This window comes from Ruditapes philippinarum, unplaced genomic scaffold, assembly GCF_026571515.1.
Source record: "Ruditapes philippinarum isolate M1 unplaced genomic scaffold, ASM2657151v2 ctg868_1_1_1_1, whole genome shotgun sequence".
Taxonomy (NCBI): Eukaryota; Metazoa; Mollusca; class Bivalvia; order Venerida; family Veneridae; genus Ruditapes; species Ruditapes philippinarum.
Genome location: NW_026852866.1, coordinates 279,807 through 307,409, shown reverse-complemented (window position 1 = coordinate 307,409; position 27,603 = coordinate 279,807). Strand labels below are relative to the sequence as shown.

Below are 27,603 nucleotides of genomic sequence, written 5' to 3'. Positions count from 1 at the left end.
ACTGATTTATCCGTGAAAATTATATTTGATAATTTCACAGTTATAATTTCACACTTTTCAATGACGAGACTACTTTTGAAAGATTTTCCCCATGTGGTACCTCAATTTTATCTTTGTCGACAATACTGACATCGTCAGGGCTGTTTAGAGAAAAATACACACTTCCTTCCTCACATTTTGGCCATTTGAACATATTCAAGTATCCTAGCAATAACTGCCTAATGCAATATGAAAACTTGAAAAGTAATGACAGTGATCAACCCGAAGAACAAGTAAACAATCCAGCGTTCGAAAGACAGCCTTTCAACAATTCCATGTTTTCCTAATTCCTAACACAAAATAAAAAGAAAATTTGTTTGTTTGTTTGTTGTGTAAGATGTCATTTTATTTCATCTCGTGAACTTTAAAACAGAATTCTGACTCGTGGCTACGCCACTCGTGAGAATATTGTTTTTAAAGCTCACTCGATGAAATGAAATTCATCTTACACACAAACAAACAAATATCCTCTATATAATGAAAATCATACATTAAATACTTTGATAAATCAAATAAACAATACACATTCTTTTTTTCTATGGATTCCGTATAAATTATTATTAAACATCTTGAACTAACAAATGATGGTTTCGCATGTACTCCAATAGTATCTTTTCACTATGAGTTAATTTGATGTTGATTCACAAACGTAAATTTTCGATTGTTTTTCCAAATACAGAACTATTAATTAATTCATTGTTTAAAATGATTCCTTTGCTTTAGACTTTTTTGTGTATTAAAGTCAATATATTGTTTTAACCAAGGAGAAGCATTAAAAGTAAGAACACGATGTGTCTTAATTATCTTTAAACTTAGTTAAAAAAAATGGTAAAAAGGTCAGTGGTCAAGTGCGACAAAAGCCTCATATACTAAACTACTTTTGCTTGATGATTAAAATTGCATTTGTATCTGTCAAACGCACTTTAGAGTCAGTAAAAGGAACAGACGTTTCAGTGAAAAATTCAAGTGGGAGATAATTTGAAAAATATTTATGCTAGAGCTATGAACCTTAACACATATGATGTGGGTGATGATAAGGTACTACTATTATTTCATTTTAATCACTATTATTTTAGGTAGACCATCAAACTACTCACAGTGATAACCTCCCTTTGCAGATTGTACTTATAAGGGGAGATCACTGCATAGGAGATTGGTGTAGACCATGGGTAATGCCAAACTCCTCGCAGCGGTTACTTTCCTTTATAAGTACACCTGCCACCAAGGGTGTCACATGAGAGTTTGATAACTTTTAAAATAATTCTAAATATTCATTTTATTTATTTATTTATTTATTTATTTATTTATAAACATTTTTTTTTTCAATGAGAAAAAACTTAACTGATAGATAAAAGCTGTAGATAAAACAATTTTTAAAAAATATTGTATATCAGAAATTCTGATACATCGGACCGTGGTGCCGAAGAATGAAGAGGAGATCACTGCGTGGAGAAGTGGTAATACATTACCTCCACTTCGAAGAGTATTCAAATAGTCAACTACATTGAAATTGAGGGGCGTGGGTTCAAACGACAAAAGGGCAACTTTTTTCTTTCTTTTTAACATTTATATGTATCTCTCAGATCCCTTATGGAAGAAAAGAGAAGAGTGATTTTAATTATTTAATTATTGCAGGTATTTATTTGCTAGATAATGCCAAATTTAATAGCAAATATGGTACCAGATATTTTCAAAGTTAAATAAAATAAAAATTACCCAGAAAAAGTATATTATATTTTGCAAGATCAACCAATATACTTTTAAGAAAATTTAGGCAAACCTTGAAAACAGTTCCTCATATTAGGGATATTTTGAATAAGGTCTTTTACATAAGGAAATGGTCAAATAAGTGTTTAAAAGGGGTGGGGTAGGGTAATATTTTTATACATATGAAAAACATTTTTTTTGAAATCAAACATTTTGCATGCTCGTGTGTTTTGTTTAATGAATGTTATTTTTTGTTTCTTAACAATGAGCAATAGTAAAACATTTTTCATAATGACGATATTATAGATTATTTAGAGTTTCCTCATTTCTGAAAAAGACCTTCTAATAGCAAAGTTTTAGTCCAGTAATATATCGATAACTGATAAACCACACGGTAAATTTTATTTAAATTTTGCATACAGGTGACCTTTTAGACACATAACTGTCCTATGTTGTCAACTTTACAGTTCCTTATAGTGCCTATTACCCATGGTCTACCTTAAGTTAGTCACTTACGAAATAAAAAAAAATATTTTACTGCACAAAACTTTAACCAGTAACAGCCAACGTCGTGTTGAGTTGAACAACTCTCCGTATATTTTGTTTAGTCGGGCTAAAAAACGAGACAAACACAATAAAGTTGTCTATTATATATAAACGTTTAATATAAAGATATAAAGAAATATAATATCTACAATATATGTATATACATGTTTGTGTATTTTTTAAAAGTAATATGATTATCAATATATATTTTTGTGTGTGTGTGTTTTTTTTTAATGTGTATGTGAAAGTATTCTATATACAATTCAAATGTATATGTGTAAATCAGATGTGAAATATAAGAACACGACATTCACTGGGTAGTATATTCAGCACATATCACAACACATCTTAACAGTTTTCACCATATTTAGATATACATGTACTTGCATTGTATATTCCAGTGGTTGTTACTCGAAAACCCCTGCTTTTTGTACGCTCGATGTAAAAAAATATATAGCGGCATTACTGAAAATCTATAAAAAATTCCTAATTGTTGTATCAAAATGTAAATATTCTTAAATATTAATGCCCCATTCAAAAGTATAGCTGTAAACATAGATAATAAAGCACTCTCAATAATCTACATGTATATAGATATGTACGAGATAACATCATTTGATATAATTTAATATTATTTCCATCCTCGGTGTAATTTGTTCGAAGTAAAGACAAAAACACCAGTGTCAATAATTCCGTATCAATGGACATGTTTAAAGTTATATCTTTTATTCTATTACTTGAAGCAGTCTTAAATATATACAGGATTCCACACACATTCTTAAATGCCTTACCCGTTTGGTCTCGGGCTTTTACATTAGCCCCAATTGCAAGCTTTTGCAATAAGTACTTTATAAAAGAACGTATCCTTACAATATTTCTACACACAAATAAATAAATCAATCAATCAATCAATCTGATAAATCGGGCCTTAGATGCCTTTTAACAATAGTTTGTTCTCTTCACAGTTTCGATTTAAAAATACATAGAGAAACTTCACAGTGTCACACAATGACGTTCATTAAATTTTATGTCTTTTTTATTCTAACTTGCTTAAAGAAAAATAATTGAACTGCAATCAGTAGAGTTTAAATTGACTTACTTTACACAATGTTTTTTTCTACTAGCTATGTGTGGTCTGTTGAAAATATACGTTCACATTTCCAGAATCAAAAAGAAATAAATGTAAGTCTGTTACAAAAGTAAAGCAGGTTGAAAGTAAATCAGGCCAAAGTTTTAACTTAACTTTGACAGCCAATGAAGAAAGACAAATCAGTATAATCTTTGAGTAGAAATATCGCTACAGTATTCAATGAATTTATGTCTCTTCGCCACTATCTCACTCCTTTAAGAAACATTCTTTTGAATTCTGAAAAATAGGGGAAAAACAAATTACATCTTTAAATAACATACATATATAATTATCTATAGATTACCAATTTCTTTCATTGAGTCAAGACGAATCTATATTCATAAAATTTCATATATCATTTAACAATTTATTATCTTATATAAATGATAAAAATGTGCCGGAACAAGAAAAATTGTACTAAAAAATGACATACATTTACTGACCTTTCTCATTTTAAACTGACCAGTTTCTATTATATGATAAGAGTATAAACTGACCGGTTTCTATTATATGATCAGAGTATAAACCGACCGGTTTCTATTATATGATCAGAGTATAAACTGACAGGTTTCTATTATATGATCAAAGTATAAACTGACCGGTTTCTATTATATGATCAGAGTATAAACTGACCGGTTCTTATTATATGATCAGAGTATAAACTGACCAGTTTCTATTATATGATCAGAGTATAAACTGACCGGTTTCTATTATATGATCAGAGTATAAACTGACCGGTTTCTATTATATGATCAGAGTATAAACCGACCGGTTTCTATTATATGATCAGAGTATAAACTGACCGGTTTCTATTATATGATCAGAGTATAAACCGACCGGTTTCTATTATATGATCAGAGTATAAACCGACCGGTTTCTATTATACGATCAGAGTATAAACTGACCAGTTTCTATTATATGATCAGAGTATAAACTGACCGGTTTCTATTATATGATCAGAGTATAAACTGACCGGTTTCTATTTATATGGTCAGAGTATAAAGCGACCGGTTTCTATTATATGGTCAGAGTATAAACTGACCGGTTTCTATTATATGATAATAGTATAAACTGACCGGTTTCTATTATATGATCAGAGTATAAACGGACCACGTTTCTATTATATGATCAGAGTATAAACCGACCGGTTTCTATTATATGATCAGAGTATAAACCGACCGGTTTCTATTATATGATCAGAGTATAAACTGACCGGTTTCTATTATATGATCAGAGTATAAACTGACCGGTTTCTATTATATGATCAGAGTATAAACCGACCGGTTTCTATTATATGATCAGGGCACTGATGATATAGAAACCAGTGGCATTATACTAAATGAGAAAGATCAGTTAATGCCTCTTATATTTTAGTATATATATCGTATATTCTAACACGACCCGCATTTTTTCCCTATTGAACATAGAAGGACCGAAAGTGTGTGCTTTTTAAGAAATAATATATCCCAAACAGTGATTTTATCGCTCAATAACATCACTGTTTGGAATTCGTATGCGAGGAATTATATCACGAGGGCGTAGCCCGAGTGATATAATGATGCGCATCCGAACGACAAACAGTAATGTTATCAAGCGATAAAATCACTGTTTGGGATATATTATTTCGATTCTAACACGTCATCAACAAATAAATGTTGCCGTAGTGGTTACGTCACGTGTATAATGTTTACGTCACATGTCTAAAAATAGAACGTCAAACTGTGCATCTGTTGCATGATAACACACACTTTCTGTTCTTCTATGTTCAATAGGGAAAAATGCGGGTCGTGTTAGAATATGCAATAAAATCACTGTTGACGTTTTGTATTTAGATATGTGACGTAACCATTAAACATTTGACGTATAGGCCAGTCAACTAAATCCAAAAATAGGCTTAACACAGAAAATATTTGCACAGAATTGAAACTTATATTTTCTGAAAGATTGTAACCTGTAGGTTTTAAAAACACAAAGTTCCCAAAAGTTCCCTCCTTGTAAAGTCAAAAATCCAAGATGGCCGCCATGAAATAGGATTTTTTAAAGAGAAATCGACTTTCAATCCTTTTAAATGGATCAAATATCAAATAAAAGTTGTTGTAATTGGTTCATTTGTAAGTCTATACATAAAATTGGAAATACATATACTATACACACTTCTGTTGTTACTATTTGTATTATTTTTATTGTCATTTCGCTCCAAAAAGTTGTTTTGTTGGGTTAGGGGTAAGTTATTCTAGTATTTAGAACTCAAAATATACATTTACAGGACATCTGGATGCTTAATCAATGCTGTATGTTTAGGCAAATGTAAAAAGTAACATGTGTGGTTGAACTTTCTATTATATCTAACAACATTTGAATTTGAAACATAAACTTGAGCTGAAACTGAAAATTCACGTTTTATACCATTTTACCATATAAATATAGCTACATATTTTGATTATACAACTTTATTAGACATGCTCTTTCAGTATAAGGAAATAAAAATGTATATTAGTTAAATATTTAAGTTTTTGTTTTCAGTTATTCAGGCTAATACCTCCAAAATCAAAAATACTTAGAGGGTATTGAATTTTAGAAAAACACATATTTCTGGAAAGATTTGCATAATATGGTGCAAAAATGTTAAATGTATATCATGAACAAATCAGTAAAAGAGATTGTTGGTGTAGGAATAGTTTCACCATGTCTTTAATAAATTGATTTATTGGATACAAAGTTTATACTTGAACAGAACTTTTAGAACTATGCATAAATTGCACAAGGTAAGATTATGGAGGCGAATACACAGTCTATATATATTAACTGTCTAAGGTACTGCTAGCATACTGAGCAGAATGGGTACGCCACAAGTGAAAGATAAAATTAAAGAGAGAGAGAAAAATAATTCCTAAAGAACGGGCAAAACGGCTCCCTAGCACCGAATTAAGCAGTATTCAACATCTGACCATGTAATGGTAAGATTTTTAATTTAAAAACATCTGCAAATGTGTTCATACGGTAGTTATCATGGATCCTTAAATGTGACACGTAAGTAATGTGACACGTAAATGTCATAGCATGAAAATGGTGTATGGTTTAAAGAATATATATATACGAGTATATATATACAAATGGTCGGAACTAAACAAAATACAATTTTGAAAGAGGATCAGAAGTCAAAAGGCAATTTAAAAACCAGAAAATACAATGTATCTCTTAAAGGTTATTAAACATTATACAAGTAAGGAATACTTTAACCATCCAGCTAGCAAAAAATAGAAATAAGTAAAAGTACCACAAAAACAGAAAAAGATTGTGTTGTGCAATCTTTAATGATCAGAAATATCACATCTATGGTTTTACGTAATACTGGTATAATATCTATGCTTGTCGACATTTTACGGCCTCCCACACAAACAACGTTGATGTGGAAAAAAAATAGTGAGAAATAAAATCTCTTATGAGCGTCTTAAACGGCAAAATTGAAAACGATGCAATGCGGGGTCGGTTTGATTGAGCCTGTTCATGGACTCTACTGGAAAGTGCAAGCTACTGTCCATGCTTTCTTGCACCAAGCTTAAATGTCAAATGCTTTACTTAAATCAAGCAAGATGAGTCGGTCTGTTAACTGTTAGCTAGATTTTGGGCTTGTGCATTTTCAAGCTCTAAGAATTGTGTCTCACATTGCCGCCTCTTGCAGAATCATACAGAGGATTTTGTGTTTTTTAAAATTGATGGATGAGATACATAGAACACGTCTGATGGGATATTGCTCTTTAGTTTGCATTAGCACTAGTATGACCTTTTTTAAACTGGCTTTGTCCAGTCTGAGGGAAGCTACCTTTATAAAAGTGTATTTTTGAAGAGAAGCGGTACTAGGTCAAGGAGTTTATGTCGTATCTCCTTGAGGCCAATGGACAAGCAGACTTATACTGTTTAGTAAATGATATACTTGCAATTGAATCTGTAGTCATTACAACTTTAGTGCAATGTTTTACTCGTGTTTAAAACTAGAAATGTGTCATCATGCCACGGATGCCCCCGCATGCAGCCAAAATTTCAGATGGTGCATTAATTATTTTTTACATTTTAAGTTCAAAGCCCTTAAAATTTTTCAATGTTAACACAAACCATTTTCATACAATATTCAAGGCACTGAAATTATTCAGTCTTAACCTTTTAAAAATAGCATATTGCATATTTGTAGACAAAATAATGGCTAAAAGTATGAGTGCTGAAACTGAAAGTTCAAAATTTTTCCAACATTCAGGAAAGATAAGTTTGTCTAAAATCATTGAACCACGACCAAATTCAAACTTAAACTGCCTATTCCTAAGATGTATCTATATTATTTTCAAAGTGAAAGGGACATAACTCTGCCAAAAAAATCACCAAACCATCATGACCAAATTCTAACTTGACCTGCCCATTCCTTTGACATATCCATATGTCAAATTTAAGTTGAATATGTAACACTGTTAGGTAGATAATGAACAGAAACTGTAAATTTCATGTTATTTTCAAAGTAAAAGGGGCATTACTCTGCCAAAAATCATTGAACCATGACCAAATTCGAACTTTGCCTGGGCATTCCAAAAACATATCCATATGTCAAATTTGAGTTGAATGTGTTGTACCATTGGGGAGATAATTAACGGAAACTGAAAATTTCATATTACTTTCAAAGTGAAAGGGGCATAACTCTGCCAAAAATCATTGAACCATGACCAAATTTGAACTTGACCTGCGCATTCCTTTGACGCATCCATATGTCAAGTTTGAGTGGAATGTGTTGTACCTTTGGGGAGATAATGAACGGAAACTGAAATTTTCATATTATTTTCAAAGTAAAAGGGGCATAACTCTACCAAAAATCATCGAACCATGACCAAATTCGAACTTGACCTGTATTTTCTCATGCCATATCCATATGTCAAGTTTGAGTTGAATGTGTTGTACCGTTGGGGAGATAATGAACGGAAACTGAAAATTTCATATTATTTTCAAAGTAAAAGGGGCATAACTCTGCCAAAAATCATCGAACCATGACCAAATTCGAACTTGACCTGTATTTTCTCATGACATATCCATATGTCAAATTTGAGTTGAATGTGTGCAACCGTTCTTAAGATAATGAACGGAAACTGATGATGACGGAATGACAGAATGACGGATGGACGGAATGACGGAACAGGGTAACACTATATGCCCCGGCCATTACATGGCGGGGGCATAAAAATAAATAAGTCAGGCTGGTGCCTGTCATGTTCTTATGCATATTGACATCACAAGCTATGATGTCAAGAAGGCTTTTAAAAAGGTGACAGATTTCATAGTATATTGGTCTTAAAAATATGTAAGTTGAAATAATTTAAAATAATTCGTTACAAATTATAATCTCTATAACACAATGTGCATAAGGATATATCCAGGTCACAAATACTGGTCAACTGTCAACTGTTGAATAGTCAACACTGTGACCATTCTGTTACTTATTCACATTTGTGAAGATTTTGAAATAACTTTGCAAAAATGATCACTGCTATGAAAAGATGCCGTAGATGATTACAATTGAGATCTGAAAATCTTGAGTAATGTGCATCTTTTTCTTTTGCTTTTAGTTGTTGTTTTTCTGGTTGTTTAATTTGACCATGCAAAATACAACTTTATTGAAATCTGATGAAATATATATGAAATGTTATACTCGTTAATGTTAAATATACAAAAAGAAATTGGTTGTAACTACTTAGACAGCACCGAACAAGTTATTTACCGTTCTTGATGATTCAAAAATAATTTAGTTTTCCTCGAACTCATTTACATTGCTCTCAGATAATATTTGTTTGTGAATAAAAACATTTTTGTTTTGTTACTGTTATATAAGTTGTTACAACAAACTAATTCCTGAATTTGACAGAGATGTTAACTAAAATGTAAAATAAAATCTATAAATGGATAGACTCTAGCGTATTTTTTTACTGTTTTATTTCCTTTTTTAACTATGACACATTATAAAAGTTGACACTTTTGTTGTTCTAAAAGTAGACACAAGAACTAGATTTCAGTTTTATATTTACTTATGAAATATGCAGTAAAAGATGTTAAACTTTGATATGTATAAAAATTCGCGAAGAAGAAGCAAAAGCAAAGTACATTGATGGAAAGATAGTCTATAATTGTGAATTCGAAGTTCATGGTGAATATTTTATCTAAACTGAAAACCACTTTTAATGCAGTATGCCTCCATATTCATACACGTTTCACTGAAAATTTAAATTAATTATTAAAAAGTAAAGTATTGCCAAGCGAACAAAGAAAGTAATTTACACATTGCAAATGGTACTTAAAATCTACGAAATTGAGAAATTATGGCCAGAATATGAAAAAAATGCCCTTACTGCATAAGTCAGGCAATAGAAATATGGTGATAAAAACACCAAATCAGCAATTGATTGTGTGAAACATGCAAACTATTTGAATTGTTAATAGTTTTATTTTTCTTAGTATTTTTTCTCAATTTTCAAAATTATTTTTTTTATTAATATTTTGGATTATCTGGAGGCATGAAGCTTCAAAAGTGGTTTTTAATTTAATTAACACATTTTCCATGAACTTCGAATTTACAATTATAGAATGAGTTTCCACCTTGTATTTAGAAACAGATGTGCGTCTATAAAGCAGCCAAAAAATAAAGTTCTTAGTAAATTAAAATTTTGCTAAATTAATAGTTTTAACCCAAGAATTTCAATTAAATGGAAACTTCCGGTAGCAATTTCAAATGTATAAAAAAAAAACTTGTTTTCTGGGAAAACAAATTAAATATTGATAAAACCCATAGATAGCATTTCGGATGAAAATGGCGGCCATCTTGGATGCCATTTTAGGCATGATATTAAGGTATGAGAAGCAGCAAATCAGAGAAATAAACGGAAAAATGTTTTTCTTTCAAACATTTCAACAAAAGAAAGGTTGTTTTTTGTTAGAAATCCCACAAATAGAGCATATAATATTATAAATATCACCATTTGAGACGCCATCTTGGATTTTGGAGTTTCCCGGGAGGGAACTTTTGGGAACTTTATGTTTTTATAATCTACCAACTAAAAGCTTTCAGAAAATATAAGTTTAAATTCTGTGCACATTTTGCCCGGGTATACTGAAGTCCAGGCTACTAGTAACAACTAACAAGAGCACCGCTAGGCGGAGCATTATATGCCCGAAAGTGTTTTTTTTTCGTAAGGATGAAGCATTTGTAAGCTGTTCCTCCTATAACATTTTACAGCTGTAGGTTGATTAATACTTAAGTTGTTAATAATGACCTTAACCTTTGACCTTGTGACCCCAAAATCAATAGGGGTCTTCTACTTTATATGGACACTCATCCTAAGAAGTTTGAATATTGTGGGCCAAATGGAAATTTAGTAATGCTCCGGAAACTGTTTTCAATTTTTAGGTAATAGTGACCTTGACCTTTTACCTTGTGACCCAAAAATCAATAGGGGTCTTCTATCCAATATGCACAATCATACTATGAAGTTTGAATATTGTGGGCCAAATGGAACTTAAGTTATGCTCCGCAAACTGTTTTTGGTTTTAAGGTAATTGTGACCTTGACCTTTGACCTTTTGACCCCAAAATCAATAGGGTCTTCTACCCAATATGGACAATAATCCTATGAAGTTTGAATATTGTGGGCCAAATGGAACTTAAGTTATGCTCCGGAAACTGTTTTCAGTATCAAGGTAATAGTGACCTTGACCTTTGACCTTTTGACCCCAAAATCAATAGGGGTCTTCTACCCAATATAGACAATCATCCTATGAAGGTTGAACATTGTGGGCCAAATGGAACTTAAGTTATGCTCTGGAAACTAAATTGCTAACGGACGGACGTACGGACGGACATTCTTACCAGAGCTACATTATGGGGTTTTCTTTTGTTATTTCTTTTGTTCTTTTTAACCCCACAATGCAGAAAATAACCCCACAAGAGAAACGGAATAAATGACATCAAAGACATCTATTGTTATGAGAATAATAGACCAAACCCCATAATGTAGCTCTGGTTTGTACGGACGGACAGACAGACGGACGCCAGGGCGTATAACATAATGTGCCCTTTCGGGCATATAAAAATGCGACGCGCTGAAAATAAGTACGGAAACAAATCAGGCCCAATTTAGCTTAATATCAGGTACGGCAGCATTTTTTTTTGTTAATGTCGTGTTAGAATCGAAAAAATATATCCAAATCGGCGATTTTATCGCTGTTTGTCGTTCGGATGCGCATCATTTTATCACGAGGGCCATGTCCTCGTGATATAATTCCTTGCATAGTGATTTTATTTAGCGATAAAATCACTGTTTGGGATATATTCTTAACTAAATGCTATCAACAATTATTATTCATCGTATTACAAACCTTTCGTTATTGACCAATTAACTTTAAGATGTTATAGAGGTAACATTTATTTTGCGATCGTAACGTGTGGAACTATATTTACTTAAGTCAACTTAACTTAGTCAAGTAAACCCTACCAATAATCAAATAGAGCGTAAAATGGTTATCAAAATGACTTTTAAACAAAATTATGAAAAAACGTCAAGCGCATTTTTCCTTACTTAACATTCAATTAGCTATATAATCTGACTTTTTTCTGTTTTCTTTTAATTGTAAGCATGTCTTTTCTCCTGTCTGTCGGCATGACTTAAAAGTCTGAACAACGATAAAAGCAATGTGTAAATGGACGTGTTTTTATAACTAGAGCTGACTACAGTACATAATTATAAAGTTTAGATTAATTATGATTATTAGCAGTGTATGTATAAACTACTTTATTACCTTTAAGGTCAATTTTTCCGTTGTTATTTTTATCCGCTTCTCTAAACATACTTTCTACTTCATCATTCGTCATCTTGTCACCAATGCTTGTTAAAACAACCTTCAATTCCTCTCTGTCTATTGATCCGTCTCCATTTTTATCAAATACTTTGAAGGCCCTATCTAGTCTGTCGCTTTCAGCTTCTGGACCGAGATCTTCCGAATCGTAATATTTTTCAACGCACTTTTTAAATTGGTCAAACTTTATTTTTTGACCTGTAAAATAAAAGTTTAAACATTTTAAACTTTAACTTAAATGGTTTAGCTTCAAATATTTGAATTTTGAAGTTGATAACTTAAGAAATGAAAAAAGTTATAGTAAAATATATTTTACTACACAAAAACTTTAATCCATGGTGAATAGGACAGTTCTGTAGAAGCACATTTATCTCGGAGCACATTTGTCTTACGTAAGACCGATGCGGTCGCATTTGTCCCACATGAGACAAATGGGACCTCAATGTCTATCCCAAAAAACTCATTTGTGTGACAAACGTGCTCCGATCAAGTTTTTTTAAGGGACAAGATAGCACATTTGTCTCCTGTGTTTTTAAGGGACAAGAAAGCACATTTGTCTCATGTCATTTTTAATGAATTATTTGTCACACATTTCCCCACGTCAGAAATACTTTTTTTAGAATCGAGGTTCGCCGTTTTACCTCATGTCAACTGTAATCATCAGGTTTGCTTATGCTTTCTTAATGAAAACCTAAAGTGAACTATTAATTATAATATCTCTAATTCAAGAAATTGGCTTAACCTGAAGGCGTAGACTGAAACATACTAAATCCCGTTCACGGTGGTACAATGGTGACAGCGCGATGGCACGATGGTACGTTGATGAAAACGCGATTGTGCGATGGTGAAAACACAATGGTACGAACGTGAAACAACGATTGTTTGATGGTGAAACAACGATTGTTCGATGGTGAAACAACGAAGGCTCGATGATGAAAACGTGATGGTACTATGGTGAAAGACCATGTTACGATGGTGAAAATACGATGGAACGATATGATGAAACTGCGATGGCATGATGATGAAAACGCGATATTATTTTCTCTATCGTGTCATCGCATCATCGTGATTTCACCATCGTGCCATCGTGTTTTAATCATCGTACCATCGTACCATCTCATTTTCACCTTTGTACCATTGTGCACAGCTGTTCAGGGAGACAAAAATGTTACTTATGTCCAAACGGAACATCGTAATCGGTTGATACTGAATGATACAATATCGTGCCTCGTTTCGCATCTCGCCGAATTCTCGCGTCTCGCTTTGCATCTCGTTCGTCGAAGCAAAACAAGAAATTGGTTCCAGGTCATACCGCTAAATAGTATTCCCTTTATAGTCTACATAAAATCACTTAAAGGCCCATTATGCCTGAGGAATGCTTTTATTTGTATTCCTCAAAATTAAAGCTTTTTTTATTTTTGGTATACTTTCATAGCTCTAAAAAGATACTCATTGGCTAATTACCTGAAGCATTTTTCACCTGCTGCTTTTTGCAGTTTGTTCAGTTGAAGTGATTTAGAATTTTGTATTGAAGTCAAAATACTCCTTTGTTTACATTTTGCTACTTTTATGACGCATTATTTCACATTTATCGCGAATTACTTTGGGTTAATACAAGCATCTAACTTCCTCAGAAATCATTATTTGAATATTGATAAACTCATACTTGCCCTAATGTATTCATTTCTGAGGGATACTTCGACATTGCGAGATCTCGTGTTACAATATCGTGCCTCGCTTCGTGTCTCACCGGAATGTCTCGTCTCGCCCGATTCTGAGTGGCCCGATATTCCATAATTATGGCATTACCCGGATTATTTTAGGAGCTCATGCATGTTGTAAGTGCTTTTTCAATGGCGGATCTGAAAGCCTCAATTCTTGGAAAATGACTATTTTTATACATATACATGTATTTCTTATGAAAACAAAACGTGTGTAATGGTCTTCTTATTTTCTTCCATAGATCATTTAAGGGCCTCCGTGGCCGAGTGATTTCAAAAACCGCTGTAGGTTCGACACATACACGGGGCGTCGAACTATTCATGCGACGATCCCGGTCAGGGTCCAAATGCGGAATACATATCCGCGTGCGCACGTAATAGTATCGCGTGGCCACGTAAGAAAAAACTACCGTGTGCGCACGTAATAAATAAGAAAATTTTATGTCTCCTTTATGCCACCTAAGATACTACCTTGTTTTGCTAAGAATATTTCTAGTGCCATAAATCATCTATAAAACTTTAAGCATTGAAAATAAACGTATCACAATTAATAACGATAAGAATAGACTTGCTGCATTTGTGTTTAGGTTCTGGATGCTGCACTTGTATAAATTTTCATTGTGACATGCAGAACAGGGATAATCTTTAATTTATTATATGACTCCTATGCAGAGGCAGGAAGTTTTTGATTGACCGGAAGTGACCTAAAACGGTATTATAAATACAGAAAACACAGAACAAGGGCTGGTAGCCGGTAAACGGACGGGCATAATTATTACCTTTTAAGTTTTTAATGGAAAAAAATGTGAGACAAATGTGCTTCAAGTGTCCTTTCTATTGTGTGTCGAAAACATCTGTCTCACTTCTATTTTGTCGCAAAAATGAATGTTTACGAACACATCGGTCACACTTCGTGAGACAAATGTGCTCCGAGACAAATGTGCCTTCACAGTTCTCCATATGTTTGGTAAAGTCGAGTTATAATGTTCGCAGTCAACGTTTTTCTCAGTCGGTAATATGTGAACACCTACCTGCTTTAACACCCATATCTTTTAATAGAGCATCAATTTCCGGTTTTGTAGGGTTGTTTCCAAGTACTTGTAAACCCATTACAAGTTCGCTTATTGAAACTTCACCATCATTGTTTTTGTCAAAATTTTGAAACAGCTTCCTGATATCTGAAATAGGAAATTATGAATTCATCAAAGGCTTGTTGCTACTTAAAAGTTGAGATAGAGTTAATTAGCTATTTACATAATTAGCAGTGTTCATAATTCTATATAACAAAATTAAACAGCATAGATGTTTTCTTTTTAATAATTGTACGTGCGAGAACTGAGGAATTGAGACTTACCATTTTCGTTGGCTTTCTTTTTTTGTTGTTTCCTGTCCTACAAATAAAATACAATTTTCACTATAAATATCAGAAATGACAATAACAAAAGAAATAATTACTTATAAAGACAAGGATAAAGAAAATGTGTTCATTAAATGGCCGTCTAGAAGAAATAAGAAAGTACAAATCAAATTGAGTCAATACATACTGTGAGAGTTTCAGTTAAGCATCGTAACACCGCACTTTGGGATCAAAATAATTTTGGTAAATTATTAACTAGTATTTTAACTTCAAAGGTAGAAAAATGGTTTGATGATAATAATATGTCATCAGACGCCCAGTTCGGTTTTAGAAAAGGGCTCAGAACTGTGGATGCAATTTTTGTTTTACATAATTTAGTACAACATATAACAGATTTCCGTGCGCTATTGTCGATCTTAAAAAAAGCGTTTGACTCTGTGTATAGAAACGCGCTTTGGTATAAATTATTTAAGATGGGCTTGGATGGTAAAATTTTAAAATATTCAAAGCTATGTATTCAGATGTAAAATCTTGTGTAAAAACATTGTAATACATTTTCTGACTTCTTCAATATATCGATAGGCCTAAGGCAGGGACAAAATAATTCTCCGGCACTTTTCGCATTATTTTTAAAGGACCTTGAATTATTTTTACAAAACAGAATGGATTGTGGTCTCAATTTTTATGAATTATGTATTTTTTTATTGTTTGCCGATGATATGGTGATAGTTGGCAGATCACAAGAAGACTTACAAAAATCGCTAAATACCGTGTATGAATATTGCAAATAATTGAGGTCAATACGGACAAAACCAAAATTGTTGTTTTCCGTAAAAGTTCAATTTAAGTGAAAAATGGTATTATAATGAGAAACATTTTGAAGTTGTTAACGATTTTAATTATCTAGGGGTTGTTTTTATTAAACAGGTTCTTTTGTTTTAAAATTAATACGCAGTGCTTAGTAGGGAAAGGTTTAAAAGATATGGGCATTTTATTGAATAAGATAAACAAATTTCATCTAAATCCTCATGTTTCACTACAATTATTTAATGCCTTTGTTGGCTCAATACTTAATTATGCATGTCCGGTTTGGGGTTTTACTAAATCTAAAGATATTGAAAGGGTACACCTAAAGTTTTGCAAATCAATATTAGGAGTAAAACAATGTGCTAGTAATAATGCAGTGTATGGCGAATTAGGTAGATACCCCTTACATATCAACATATTACATATCAACAGATACATACAAATCATTAAATTTTGGCTTAAGCTTGTAAATACGGATAATATTATACTGAAAGAAATCTATATAATCTTATTTTTCACGTCTTTTTATTTCTATGAATGATAATGATGTTGTGATGTTCTGTTTTTCCCTTTATTTGCAGCTGTCTGTTCTCCGTTTGAAACAAATTTTCTAGAATGTCATTAGTTAAAAGTTTTTATGTTCTTATTATTTTTTTTCTTTGCTTTTGTCACGTGACCACAGAACTATTATAATTGTATGTAACGAGATACTGTAAATGTATAAGTTACTGAAATAAACTATTTCTTCTTATATTAATGCTTATCTATATGAATACATAAAATTGTCCAAAAAAAGGTACAAAGGCTTGGTATAAAGATGTTTTTATTGAGTAAATCACTGCTTGATTATTATGAATCAATAAAATTTCACAAAAGGCACAAACACATCAAAAGTTATGGAGATACAAGCTTACACGCAAAAACTAAACCAAGAATTTCTAAGTCGAAAAGGGGGCATAAATATGCAAAAAAAAACAAATAAGCAAATAATAGTTATGGGACTTGTGCCAATCATGTTAGATAATCACAGAGAAGATGTGTGTGGAGTTTCAATCCATTCCCTTCAGTAGTTACGGAGAAGCCAGCTTACACGCAAAAACTTAACCAAGAATTTCTAAGTCGAAAAGGGGGCATAAATATGCAAAAAAACAAATTAGGGTTATGGGACTGGAATTAAAGCAAATATGAGTAATGGGACTTGTGCCAATCATGTTAGATAATTACAGAGAAGAAGTGTGTGAAGTTTCAATCCATTCCCTTCAATAGTTACGGAGAAACCAGCTTACACGTAAAAACTTAACCAAGAATTTCAAAGTCGAAAAAGGGGTATAAATATGCAAAAAAGCAAATTATTAGAGTTATGGGACTTAAGCCAATCATGTTAAATAATCACAGAAACAAGCATGTGAAGTTTTAATCCATTCCCTTCAGTAGTTATGGAGATACTTGCTTACACGCAAAAACTTAACCAAAAATTTCTAAGTCGAAAAAGGGTCATAAATATGCAAAAAGCAAATCAGAGTTATGGGACCTGTGCCAATAATGTTAGATAATCACAGGGAAGAAGTGTGTGAAAAAAGAGAGTGAAATAAAGACAGCCCAACACGGCAAAATTGAAAATGTTGCAGGCTCGGTTTGATTGAGCCTGTTCATGGACGGTACTGTCAAGTGCAAACTACCGTCCACGCCCCCTAGCACCGGCTTAAGCAGAATTCAACATTTAACATGAACTGGTAAAATTTAGAATTTTGAAACATCCGCAGATGTGTTCATATGGTGGTTATCATGGAACTTTCAATGTGACACGTTACTGCCATTCCACGAAAAGCGGCATATGGTCCCCAAGTAAAAAAAATGCGTGTGCCCTAAACGAGAAAACAATGGGCGGAACTATGATAATAAAATGGAATTTTGAAAGGGGATCTGAGGTTATGAAGCCTGCATATCACAGATATAACGCCAAAAGACAAATTAAATCAAAGCACTGCAAGCACTGAGGTATACATTGCTTGACATCAAGACCATGTGATTTTAATCTAATGAACTCAATAGAAGTCATCTTTTGGTTACAATCAATTTCGAACACAAATCTAGGCTTATTTCTTCTCAAGTTATTAATAGGACAAGAAAGAGGTGTTGTTCCTACAGACTAGTGCTGTGTTTTTCCAGGCAAGACTATATGGTTTGCGAAATTGAAGAGCAATACAGAAATCAGTTTGCAAAGATCGGTTTATTATCTGCAGTATACAATGCTGAAATAGTAAAATAGAGTCTTCAGTGTTTTTATATATTACTTTAAAAACAAGACCAACATGTGGGTTTGTAGTCTACAAAAATGTGGTATTGAATCATTCAGCATTTTTGTTTACATGCAAAACGCATTCACTGGAAAAAATGCACTCCATAGTGCAATTATCGATTCAAAATAAAAGCATTTGTACTTGACAAAATTTAGGCATCAAAGCCCTAAGCTCTAGCCTTGTACATTCTTAAATTTTTTTCTACAAGTACATTACGAAAATTAATGACCCCCCAACCCTCCACAAGGCAAATTTTATCCCAGTGCTAAAATTAAAACAATCTTGGTAGAGGTCGACTACACAATGCTTCATGCCAAATATCTTACCTCTAGTCTTTGTCAATTCAGAGGGGAATACTGTTTAAGTTTTTTTTTTCTATACATGTATATACATTTAAGAAAATCCTAAGACACCATGGTGCCTGGTAAACCTTGTATCTTCAGACAAGATTTTTTTTAAAGTTTTTTACTATATACATACCATATAATGAAAACCCAAAAGACTCCTTGGCAGAGCCATTTTGACCCCAGGGCTATAATTTGAACAATAGTGATAGAGGTTTATTACACACGTAAAGGTTTCATGCCAAATATCAAACATCTAGCCTTTGTCAATCCAGAGGAGAATATTTTTTAGGTTTTTTTTTCTATACATGTTTATACATTTAAGGAAAACCTATGACACCCTGGTGCTATTTCACTAGGGGCAACATTTGAACAACTTTGGTAAAGGACGTACTGATGATATTATTTACCAGTATCTAAGCCTTAAACCTTCTGATAAAAAGATTTTTTTAAAAAAGTTTTTGCTATAATACATATAAGGAAAACCTTAATATATATGACCCAGGGGTGAGGCTAATTTTGACTCTTGGGCTGTAACGTGAATAATCTTGGTAGAGGTTAACTACCAAATGTTTCATGGCAAATATCTAACCTCTAGTCTTTGTCAATTCAGAGGAGAAGATTTTAAGTTTTAACTACATACATATCAGGAAAATCTATGAACCTAGTGCAAGGCTAATTTTACACCCAGGGTATAATGTGAAAATCTTGTGAATGTCTACCAGACAATGCCTTTTGAAAATATCTATGCTCTAGGCCTCATTTAAGTCTTTGAACAACTTTGGAAGCCCTTTACTCATGGAACAACCCTGTCAAGTTTGGTTGAAATTGGACAAGATGTTTTCAAAAGATGTTAACTATATAATGTATAAAACACACACACAGGCACGCATGCATGCACACACACACAAAAGAGGGGAATCGCTATATGCCAACACAGCATCTACATGCACCAGACAGCAGTCCAACACATTTCATTAAAAATAAAATGACAATTACATTGTTGATGTGTTGAAAGCCTTGTGAAATTTAATAAAATTAAGCTTTATAATATCTAGAATAAACTTTCATTTTTTCATTCCAAACTGTAAACAAACAATATGAGGTATGGTACATTTTATGGTCAACCAAGTGGATCTCATTGGAGCTAGGTGGAGAGGAGTGTGGGAATCTAAAGATTAGTAAATCATGTTTGCTTACTGAGTTCATCAGAAAGTATTTAAGCACTAAGTTGAAATTTATATGGCATAATGCACTTTATGTGTGTTAATATGCTATATATCAAAATTAAATACTCAGTATCTTTTTTTTTGTTGACTATAAACTTAAAGAATTAATAAATTTTCTTTTATATAATCTATGAATTCAGTTTATAGTATCTTTTTTGGTTTGACTTTTATCACAGCCTGTGCTTTTTTGTGATACCATACTATTGTTTTACGGCACCTTTACTCCAAGTAAGCAAATGAAGTAATTGAAGACCAGGACCTTGAGTGTAGTAACTTCCTTTCTGAGTGGGGGATCTGAACATCACTGTCTGTCCTGTCCACCATGTTTCGATATCGGATTTGTCTTGGTACAGACCACCCTGTCTCATGGTCTGCAAGGTCCTGCATGTATGGCCAGCTGGGACTGTTTAATGTCACCGAGGAGAACTCCATATAGTTTTTTGACAATCAATAAATATTTTACAATCCAATAGGAAAAAATGATTCATGTAGTATCTTTTTAGCTAAATCCTTTCAAGCTATCATCATCGTGTACAATAAAACTTACTGGTAAGGAGTTAATTAAGGGCTTCTCCCCCAATACAAAAAAGGTCAAATTGAGAAGTAGTACTGTTACAATGCCTTATCAAAATAAAGTCACATGCATATATAAATAATAACTAAATATTTAACAATATTGATTTAATACAAATAAATCATTAATATATGCAGTCCAGCTAATAATGAGCTGAAAATATTTATCAATATAAAAGAGTGAGAAAATGAAATGCAGCCTGACTAAAACTCAAACCAGAGACACTCAGAATACCATACCTCAGCACTACCAAAAAACCCAGAACACTTGGAATACCATACAGCAGCTCTACAGCTTAAATATTTTCAGTCTCTATGCATTGACATAATCCACAGCATATTGAAATTTTTCCTTTTTCATTGGCACACTTAAGTAACAAAGTGAATTGACTTATTTCTCAGTTATGTACCATCATAAACATATATTGAACCCTAAAAGTAACAGGGTGAAAATATCACAGGGTGAGAAAAATGTGCAGTTTGACCGGCATCAAACCTGAATCAGAATATTATACATGTATGTGGGCTGTACTGACTCACTCAGCTGAGCTATCTAGCTGGCAATGTCAATAATCTATTACACATGGGCATAGAAGTCAAGAAACATTCATTGATAATGACCCATTATTTAAAGTAAATCATATCAGAAACATCCCATGAAAATTATATCATTTCATTTTTGACCCACAGTTATTACCACTACCTCCTAATAGGCCTAAGTAAACTGAGCCTGCAGAATTTTATAATTTTGCTGTCTGTCAGACATGGCAATTTCTTATGGGTTTCATCTTTATCTCCATTTGAAGGGATGTAACTCATGTTTACTAAATAGTTTGTTCTTATCTGTCTATCTTAGCCATTACAGACTATTCTAGCTGTATATAAACATAAAAAAATCTTTTATATTAACAAACAAAATATAATAAGATGAAAAATTTACCAGTTGGAGAAATTCATCAAATGGATGGAGGTCCAGGAATGATGAATATGGATAGAAATATTTTTTTGACTGGCTTTATGTACCTTCTAGTTATCATTGTGGCAAGGAATTTTATGATAATTCAGTTAAACCTGGTTTTTCAGTTAAGATTTCATCATAAAAAGATCTTCAGGACTCTAAATAAATTCATATTTGTGGTATCAGGGGAAATTAAATTACTAATTGTGCTAAATCTGATCATAGACATCAATCTAAATATTTAGAATGTACATGTGTTGAGTGTCATATTTCACTCTTCACTTTGGTTTTTATCCCAGGTCAACCCTTTTTTTTACTAATGGCTGTAATTTAACTGCCCATGCAATCATAAGCTCATATATGGCTAATAATTTTACCTTATATATATCAATAGTCTAAGGAGTTATGTAAAAATATGTTATGGTCGGCTCAGTCTGACTGAGTGATTTGATAGTAAATAATATATTTCAAAATATATTTCTGGACTCAACATGCATTCAAAACTCTGTAAGAAAACTGTCAAATGATGAATAATTATCTGGATTTGTTACCCAAAATCTGTGTGATTCTGAGCACTTCATTTTTTCTAGGATTGCAATAGCTTTCTATTTTGTCAAATAATTTTTTCACTTTCAGTTTATGTTCTGCATTTGCCCATGTAAATTGATAACTTTTGGTCCAGCACAGTGTAATAGGATATTTACTTGTATCTTTTCATCTTTCTCAGCATTTCCACTGGCAGTCAACACTGTTAAAGTAAATTTCTATTGGCGCTTCCATTTGATAAAGTTATGTGATATGTAACAATTTTCAACATCTTAATGTCCAGGGGGTCTAAACATATCTGCCATGATTGTCAGTTCGAATAATACCGATTACGAAGGCTAAATTCAATTAATATTGAGTACAAATCCTTAGTTCGAATAATATTCAGTACGAATCTTCCCCTTCCCGAAAATGACTTTTGGACGATATATTTCACTAAAGTGGCAGAAATACTTCACACTGCAGGTGTGAAACAAATAATTGCATACTCATCCGATGCCACCACGTTGATAGGGTTCTATTATATGCAATTATATGACAATACGTCAGAACGTAAACTTTAATCCATTCATACAGACGCTTACAATGTTACATAACACTAATAAGACATATATATATCTGTATATGCTCGTTTTCTAAAACACAGTTTGAAAAAGAAAAAGTATGCAAGTCTATATTTAAAAGTAAATAAGGTTTATTTGTTTGATTTAATATTAATTTTGGGTGTTGGACATATTTTTATACAGAGTCTGTCGTAATTCATTCATTCTTGCACGCGCATGCGTGGATACGAAGTTTGAAAGCGTAGGTTTACACAATGCTTTTATGAATGAAATAGAAATTTTTATTTTTTTGCTTTCATGTTTAGAAAATGTTTATTTGAACTGAAAGTGCATAGTTTTGAACTTTCAAAGCTTATTGACCACTATGCAAACAGTATATTAATAAAAAGTGATCTTAATGTGACAATCCTGCAAAATGAGGATCTACTTTTATCGAGGTTTCATCCAAAGGTGGATGTTGTTCAGCAAAACACGTTAGGTGTACTAAATTTGAAATACAGCTATAACTCTGTATACATTGCAAGCAATGTATACAAAAAGCAGGCCTCATATCCTAAGGGTGATTCAATAGTATTCAAGTGAGGAATACTGGAACCACCCAACAAGAAAGATGCCGAATAGATAGAACTAAAATACCACAAGCAAAACAATAATGTCGTGCTGAACGATCTTTAAGGATTGGAAATATAACATCCCTGATTGAATGTACGGGGCGACTTTTTACAGCCTCCACACGGCACAAACAACGCTGATGTGGCGATAAAATATAGTGAAATAAGAATCCCTAAAGACAGTCCAACACGGCTGTTTCAATCCATTCCCTTCAGCAGTTATGGAGATGCCAGCTAACACGTAAAACCTTAACCACATGGACGCCGACGCCGACAAATGAATAGTCGAGCTAAAAATGTGTTTAATACTCAAGTGGTAAATGTTTTATTAAATTAACCCTTTGAAATATCTAAAAATTGTGACAATATAATAAACTACGTAAGTACTTATATTGTGACAAAAGATGCTTCAAAACTATTCTGTTATGTCAGCCATTTACTTGATAACTTTTGGTGCAGTATTAAGAGTACATAATAAACATACAACTTATTTCCAATATGACCTTCTATACATATATAAACAGAAATAACAATAAACAGCAATATAATTACGACAAACACTCTTACAAAATACATAGCATGTTTGTGGATTATATATAATAACTTATGGAAATTAATATCTTAACTTCGTATGCATATGCAATCATCAATCAATGTTAACAAACAAACAAAAACAAACAAAAAAAGAGATCTATATAAATTTCTATTAACGCAATAATCCTTTAGTTTCCCCTTAAAAGATGACAATTTACTTTGTAGTTTTATGTCAGTTGCAAATGTATTCCATAAATGTGCCGCTTTGTATGTAAATGTTTGTCCGTGACCTGAAGTGAATTAGATCATTATTTTCTGAAGAGCGAAGATTATATCTATCATTACTAGAATAAACTCGTAGTTCAGATATATATTTTGGTGCCAGATCATCTGTGAAAAAATTTTAAATTCGTTTTAAAAGTGCAATTTTTAATTGTGTTTATAACATTATGAACTTTAACTTTTTCTAGTTTAGGGCACACGCTTTCTATGACTTTGATGTTTTTTCAATTCGAAATTGACCATTGAACTCTGTTTAAGCCGGTGCTAGGGGGTTTGGACGGAAGTTTACACTTGAGAGCTTGCACCGGCAAGCTTTAAAATTGTACCGGGAAAAACCCACATTTGCCGAGTTCCGGATAACATGTATTTAATATGAAGCAGTCATTTTCAATTTTTGACGTTTATAACTTTCTTTAGGGATTCTAATTTTCTCTATTTGAATATTTGGCTATTTGACTATTTCTCTATTTGGCTTCTTCGTTGTTGTTTTTAGTTTACAATTAGCATTAACTACAAGACATTATTTTTAAAAAATCACTCAAATTAATTCTTATTGATTTAATTTCTATTACCCCTGATGTTAAAATATGTATATGTACCTGTGTAACGCACTTTGGGGTCAAACTTTGTATTGACACCAAAGTGCGTAACGCACTTTGAGGTTGGACTCCAAACTGCGTTTGACCCCAAAGTGCGGTGTTACAGAGCAGCAATCCTTACAGTATAACCATAACATAAATCCATGTTTTCTTAGAGTTTAATTTGAAAAATCTTTAAAAATTCTGTTAAAATGAATTCAATCATTTCATATGAATTGATATAAATGCCATAAATAATATTCAACTGTATGAGTATGCAGATATAGTTATTCATGGCAAGGTGAACAACGATATTTAAATTCAGTTCTATGTATCGATCGCTGATGTTAGCGTTATGCTCAAAAGCATTTAATAGGTCAATCCTTTCGAAATATCTTTATGGAAATAATGAAGTCGCTAAGTACTTTTATAAAGGAACACTTCGTGTGTATTTATAAAGCATTCTTGAAATGGAATATTTTTTATTTATTTATTTATTTATTATGAAGATGTAGCAATTTTTATGAATGTTCTTTGATTGTTTTTAAACCAACTGACCAATGTCGAGAATCGCAAGGTCCTTGCACACAATTAAATAGACTTACTCCGGAATTCGGGTTTTCCCAGACACAGCTTCTAAAGTAAGTACAACAGGTTGGTTAATCTATTGTGACGGGTAGTGCACCGGCAAGCTTAAAAATTGTACCGGGAAAACCCCACATTTGCCGAGTTCCGGATAACATGTATATAATATGCAGCAGTCATGGTTTGAATAGTTCAGTGTGGAGAATTATTAACGAGACAGTCCATATCCTCTGGCAAATGACATATGAAATTAAGTGTGAATTTAGAATGAAGTAAAATCTGCAGCAGATGTATTTAAACTCTTACATGATTTAATGATGTATGTCCTTATATTTTATGACTGTCACACTTGTATTATAATAATCGAAGAAGAAAAAAACTGAATTAATATGCGACGATGTGTACGACCAAATCTTGCTTTGGATTTTGATGAGATCAAAAATAATAATTGCACTTTATTTTCAATTTAACTGCTTTTATTGAATATTTAAATATAAAGATACATATAAGTAAAAGTAAGAGCCTCTAATATACATGTATTGTCAGACATAATTCGTCGTTTCGTAATTTAGTGTCAAACAACCTTATTGCGATACCGTTTCCTTAAAGTTCTAGTTTACTAGAGCGTACAGTAAATTTACTGTTTATACAAAGGTCATACTTTACAAGATTATAGAATAACGTTATAAAATTGTAAGCTTACCGTGTTGGAGGCCATTATCCTTCACTGTGTTGTTATCTGAACTATGATAAAGCCATTGATTATTGTCGTAATGAAAAAAAGTAGTTAAATAAATTAAAGTTGATCAAGCGAACACCCGTTTCTACCCAACACAAAAACTGATATTTACGATGTTTGCGCTATCTTTATACACGCAGAAAATCCCAATACACATATTCATGTATGAATAAGTAAATAAAGTACTCTGATCTATTGATTTGGAATAATAAGATAATCGATCCGGTGAAGGTAAAATTATACCAATTTATTTGTAATAGGTTTACTGTTAAACCGTTACGACATTATGGTGGAATAAAACAATCTTGTATAAAACCTGTCAAATAATTGACAATAAATGAACGTAGTGTTATATAAGAAAACGTTTATGCAATAGAAAGTATTATGGTATTAAAATATTTACAGGTAAATGAATGGCAGTGGTAAATATACGGTGGCTTAAAGGTGACATTTGCAGTTTTATTTTATCTCGTGGCCACGACTTATTATCTTGAGGCCTCAAGATATTATCTCGTGGGCACGACTTATCATCTCGTGGCCTCGTCATTAATATATTTGTACCTCTATGCATGTGATTCACTGCCTCCGCATTCTGAGTCATTTCATGTTTGTTTGTTTGTTTGTTTGTTTGATTTTACGCCTTTTCCCATCATTTCATGTAAACCTGCAGCCAGTAATTATAAAAGGCAATTATCATTTATTGAATGTTCACGCTAATATGTCTGTTTTTAACAAGAATGTAGTATTTATGCCCTTGAAAAGGTACATGATACTTAATTTATCCGTACTAAACAGTGGTGGGCCTACCATTCCGTACCGTTTCGCGTAGCAACGAAATAAACCGTATAAGACCGTGTTAATCCCTGCCTCTCCGTAGTACAACGTATTCCGATCGTGGCTTTCCGTGACAATGCCGTATTAATCCGTATTAAAACCGTAGCTTATGGCCTCGGCCCGGTGAATTTTCGTACTATTTGTTCTATAGTAAATCAGTCAACTTTGAGGCTTAATCTATTATGTGTCCTTATGCATTGATTACTGCCTTCAGCATTTGAGTCATCATATTTAACCATAGGCCCAGTAATTATAAAGGAGCATTACATTTATTGAATGTTCACGCTATATTCTGTTTAACACTAAGAATGTAGTATTTATGCCCTGAACAGGGGTACATGATCTTAATTTACCACAAACAGTCTGGGCTACCACATTCCGTACCGTTCGCGTTAAGCAACGAAATAAACCGATAAAGACCTTTAATCCTGCCTCTACCGTAGTGACAAGATTCGCATCATTGCTTTCCTGACAATGTCGGTAATTATCCGTATAAACCGTAGCCTATACGTAGGGTATGGTAGGGTGACAATCAGGACCTAGAAAATGATGAACCTGGACAGTTATTGCAACAATGAATGTTATATACCAAAATGTTCATTAATGTCAGTAGTATATAAAACCACCGGCATAAATTGGCAAAAATGATGGCGATCAAAGAAATCCAAGATGGCCGCCAAGATGGCCGCCATCTTAGAAAATTTTCAAGAAATATTCTTTAAGCTATACTTTTATTGCAAAT

The 27,603-nt window shown here is 32.7% G+C and overlaps 1 protein-coding gene across 1 annotated transcript; it reads right to left on the bottom strand.

Moving 5' to 3' along the window:
* Positions 1-2,386: 2,386 nt before the first annotated feature.
* LOC132726811 (uncharacterized) lies at positions 2,387-26,210 on the bottom strand. Its single transcript, XM_060712189.1, has 5 exons — positions 25,992-26,210; positions 15,376-15,412; positions 15,053-15,199; positions 12,244-12,498; positions 2,387-3,658 (listed from the first exon to the last, which is right to left on the bottom strand). The coding sequence occupies exons 1-5, from the start codon at positions 26,004-26,006 to the stop codon at positions 3,624-3,626; spliced, it is 489 nt and encodes a 162-aa protein (XP_060568172.1). The 5' UTR covers positions 26,007-26,210; the 3' UTR covers positions 2,387-3,623.
* Positions 26,211-27,603: the final 1,393 nt, after the last annotated feature.

Excerpts from the sequence above, each read along its gene's own strand:
- LOC132726811 (XM_060712189.1), bottom strand. Across the intron at positions 15,200-15,375 it reads AAAGAAAGCCAACGAAAATG|ATATCAGGAAGCTGTTTCAA; the intron begins GTAAGTCTCAAT and ends TTCCTATTTCAG. Across the intron at positions 3,659-12,243 it reads CGGAAAAATTGACCTTAAAG|AATTCAAAAGAATGTTTCTT; the intron begins GTAATAAAGTAG and ends CCTATTTTTCAG.